Below are 4,616 nucleotides of genomic sequence, written 5' to 3'. Positions count from 1 at the left end.
TGTTTTTTTTTAATATATTAAAATAATTTTTTTTATTATTATGAAATTATTTGAAAACATAACAAAAATAAATTTGAATAAAAAAATAATTTCTTTAAAATACAAAAATAAAGTTCCCCTTAGTCTCCCTTCGTGAAGATTTATGTATAGATTCTGAAAAAAACATATGAAAATAACTGTTTCACAGCCATAATCACAGCCTAAGAGCCCATGAAAAAGCATGCTCAGACAGATGAATTTTGATTGCATTTCTGCAAATAAGGAACAAATCCAGGGCGATCAAAGAAGGTAAAATCCCAACTGTCCCTCACTTCCCAAGCTCTCACGTTTCACTTACAAACAACTATCTGTACACGCTTTCTTACATAGTTCACTCTCTCCGAGGCTCACTTCCCTCTGTCTCTCTCTCTCTCTCTCCACAATGTCTCTCTCTGTCTCTCTCACCTCACTGCCACCAAAGCCACCGCTCTTCCTCCCTCTCCTCCTCCTCCTCCTCCTCCTCCTCACCACCACAGCTGAAGCTGCCACTGTCACCGCCAATGCCACTCTACCACCCTCTCCCTCCCCTACGGCCTCCCCTACTCCACCCACCACCAAAACTCCCTCTCCTTCCATTCACTCCACTTTGGACCCCAAACAACTCAGAGCCCTCCAATCTTTAGACATCCCAACAGCTAAAGACCCTTGCTCGCAACCCTCTCCTCACAACGCCACCATTTGTGACTCTTCATCCCCATTCCGCCACCTAGTCTCACTTCACCTCTCCAACTGCTCCTCTGACCTCTCTCTCTCTTACACTGCCCTCAAATCCCTCTCTACTCTACAATCTCTCTCTTTCACCAATTGTCCTGTTACTCCTATTAGATTCCCTCTAGATCTTGCTCTCTCCCTCCGTTCTTTCACTTGCATTCACTCTCTTAAACACCTCACTGGTGTTGGGCTCGCTCACTTTGTCAATCTCACTGATCTCACTGTAAGTAATGTGCCAGTCAATACTAGTGGTCTTTATGTGGTTCTTGGTAATATGCATAAGCTTAGGTCCGTTACTATCTCCAATGCTAATGTCACCGGCTACATACCAAAACATCTGCTTTTCAATCTTACCCACATTGATTTTTCAGGTAATGGGCTTAAAGGAAGGATACCCAGTTCCATTACACTTCTTGAAAATCTTGAAAGTCTCAATCTTTCCTCTAATGCACTTACTGGGGGAATCCCCAGTAATTTTGGTGACTTGATTTCACTAAAGAATGTATCTTTAGGGTCCAATTCCTTATCTGGGGCGATCCCGGATTCAATATCAGCAATACCTGATTTAGCTCATGTTGATCTGAGTTCAAATCAGTTGAATGGGACAATACCAAAGTTTTTTGCAGAAATGAAGAATTTGAGGTACTTGAATCTTGGGAACAATGAGTTTCATGGTGTTTTGCCTTTCAATCTTACTTTTATGAAGAGATTGGCTGTGTTCAAGGTTGGTGGAAATAGCAATTTGTGTTACAATCATACGATTTTGTCTTCAAAATTGAAGCTTGGAATTGCTCCTTGTGATAAGCATGGATTGCCATTGTCACCACCTCCTGCAAAGGATGATTCATCAGGAGATGATAGTGGGAGTGATTCATCAGATTATGATGATGAAAGTGATGATTCCAGCAGCAAGAAAGAGGGTCACCATGGACCTAATAAGGTTGTTCTTGGTGTGGCAATTGCGCTATCATCCATAGTTTTCCTAATAGTATTCCTTATTCTTCTCAAAAGGTGTGGTTAATTAGAAGGTAATGTTGTTTGTTTAGAATTTAGAGTAGAGAAATGCTGATTACTAGAAATCATTTCGATTGTTTAATTGGTTATACACTTGAGCATGAAGAAGAGTAGCTGTAAAGGCGAAAAAAGTGAAAAGGAGAGGGTGAAATCATTATTTGGGGGGGTTATTCTTCGCTGCTTTGATCATTGGATGGAGAAAAGAGCAGTGATTTCTATTTTTTATTTACTCTGAATTTAGCCTTGTGGATGAATTATTTCCATTCTGTAGAGGGGAAAAAGTGGTCCATTCTAATGTTGTATCATGAACCCAAGAATTATTTTTTTCCCACTTTCGTTAATTCGGCGCATGTTTGATCCTGCCAGTTTCCATTTAATTTTGAAATTTTGGCCTTTCTGTTCATCCTCTATGATTTGGATTGTTTATTGCATTGATAGAGCCCCACATAGGAGGTTCTCTTAGCTGTATGTTAATAATAAAGCCAAAGTTGTAGCCCACAAGTTATTCACTCTCTTTGGGTGTTAAAAGTGATTAGGAAAAATGTTCCCACCGAATCACAAGTCACAAGAGACTGGAAACGAATGCGACTAGAAGAATGTTGATTTTTTAAGGTCAAATGGAAAACAAAGGCTATTGATTTCACAGACAGCCCCGTGCTATAGCTGTCCACATTACAACTTGAAGATTGCAAATGGTTGATTGGCATAGAGTTCTTGCTGCTGCTACATTGGCCTTCGTTTGTTTCTCGTTTCATCTCATTCTGCAGCCTTGAAATGTCTATTTCCTTTGCGGCTGACAGATTGTTTTATGTCATCGCATGCATTCTTTGATGCCAACGTTGTTTCCGTAGAATTTCTATGAACTGGATGATGTTCTTCCATTCTGCAGTCACTATTCTGTTAATTTCCTTAGTTATGAGATTACATAAAGGAGTGAAAATCACATCGTTTTTCTGTTGTATCAGTTATTATTAAGAAAAAAACTAAGAGCTGTGGCAAAAGTTTCGGTCACCAAGTTTTCTCCTAATGTTCCACAATGTTTTTTTTTTTTTTTTTCAATTTATTTCTTTGACATTGTATTTATTTGGGATTAGACTTAGTTGTCTAGATTAGAGGATTGGGTGGTGTTGAGAATTTTTTTTAATCACCTAGGTGATACTTGTTTGTTGAGGTAAATGAATTTTTATTGATTTAAAACAATGACAGTTTGGGTTCTGAATTTGAACATTAAAAAATATTCAACCTTTTTATTCTTGTTAGTATCAAGGATTGAATTGCACGGGTAGGGAAAAAAGTTCAAGTTTTTTTTTTACTTGTTTTTGTTTTTTTTATTTGATTTTTTACATTGCTTTTATTAATTTAATAATTTGTTTTGGTTATCTAAATATAAAACTTGCAATATCAAGAAAAAATTATGGCCCTTGGTTAAATCTTGGTTTCACAAAATAAAATTATATTGATCTAGAATAATTAAGGTTTAAGGGATTAAATTTGAAACTAAAATAAATGTGAACTTTTAGGAGAGGTGGGTAGGAATAACTTGGTTGGCACATGCAACCCATATATTAGCATGTAAGGGAAGACGTCACGCTCTGGCGACACGTGTGGATGTGGCTTCCTTCGGTGTTAGAATACCTTTACCATTTTTTGTGGTGTTAGAAATGACCCAACAAAGGCTTTCAGGGGAGGTGGTGTGCGTCAATGAATAGGTGACGGTGAGGCTTTGATGACCTTTTTCTTTTTTCTCCTTCCTCGTTTCTCTTGTCTTCTTGGACGTTGATCTATCCAAAATTACAATATGTCATATCATTTTGTTTTTATGTCAAATTAATTTTTATTTTTTTATTGTTATTTGTTTTTGTTTTAGGTTTTTGTTTTTAATTTCATCATTTAACTTTGAGTTTATTAAGAATTGAGCTTTTTTTTTTCCCATTTTTCCTTCTACAAGTAGTCCTGATCTCATGTCCCGGATCAAATTCTGTTGATTTTTTTATGTCTTTTCTTTAATTGTTTTCAATTCCATCCTTCAATATTATGCTAATTTAGAATTGAGCTTCGTAATTTGTTTTTGTTTTTCTTTCTACGAGATTATCTTAATCTCATGACTTAGATCGCAAGTTTAACTAGTTAACTCGGGTTGACTCAAGTCTTTTTTTTTGTCATTTTGTTTTAAATTGATTTTTCTTTAGTTTCATCATTCGATATTGGAATGATTTGTGAATTGATTTTTTTTAATGTTGTCTTTCAACATTGGGTTGACTGAGAATTGAGCTTTATTTTTTTCTATGAGGTTATATTGTTCTCATGTCATGGGTTGCATATGTAGCGGTTTAACGTAGATTGACTCGGGTTGCTTTTTGTTCTTTTTTTTAAAAAATAAATGTTTTTCTTCTAGTTTCTCCCTCTAATATTTTATTAGTTGGTCTCTTTTTTTAATTCTTAAATGAATTAAAATGTATTTTAGATATTATTATTTATTAAATTTCATTTAGTTTTTTCTTTGCTATCAAGTAACCTTATAAATATCTTTTCAGAATATTGATAAGATATCTTTTCATAATATGTTATTCGGTATGTCACCATCTCAATATTTTAAAGGTATGTCATCCATTATACATCATGTTCTGAGTTCATGATAGAATTGTTTTGCTATAAAACATGTTCACAACGTCTTTATAGTTTTTTTATATTTAAAAGAATAATATGACCCTTAGTATAACACAGACCAAGAATCTAGTTTATTCTTTAAGAAATTATGATCCAAACTGTATTTAGAGTTTTGCTAGCTTTTTATGTCTAATCCCTCCACTCATTTATTTAAGGTGGTCACTTTTTCAATAACATATGTGTCA

General features: G+C 35.2%; 1 protein-coding gene across 1 annotated transcript; it reads left to right on the top strand.

The window, feature by feature from the left end:
- The first annotated feature begins 304 nt into the window (after positions 1-304).
- LOC7455897 (receptor-like protein 51) lies at positions 305-2,124 on the top strand. The gene has a single exon (XM_002316780.4). The coding sequence runs from the start codon at positions 422-424 to the stop codon at positions 1,769-1,771; it is 1,350 nt and encodes a 449-aa protein (XP_002316816.4). The 5' UTR covers positions 305-421; the 3' UTR covers positions 1,772-2,124.
- Positions 2,125-4,616: the final 2,492 nt, after the last annotated feature.

This window comes from Populus trichocarpa, chromosome 11 (genome assembly GCF_000002775.5).
Source record: "Populus trichocarpa isolate Nisqually-1 chromosome 11, P.trichocarpa_v4.1, whole genome shotgun sequence".
Classification (NCBI taxonomy): domain Eukaryota; kingdom Viridiplantae; phylum Streptophyta; class Magnoliopsida; order Malpighiales; family Salicaceae; genus Populus; species Populus trichocarpa.
The sequence above is the reverse complement of the archived record's forward strand: the minus strand, read 5'-3'. Positions and strand labels throughout refer to the sequence as shown.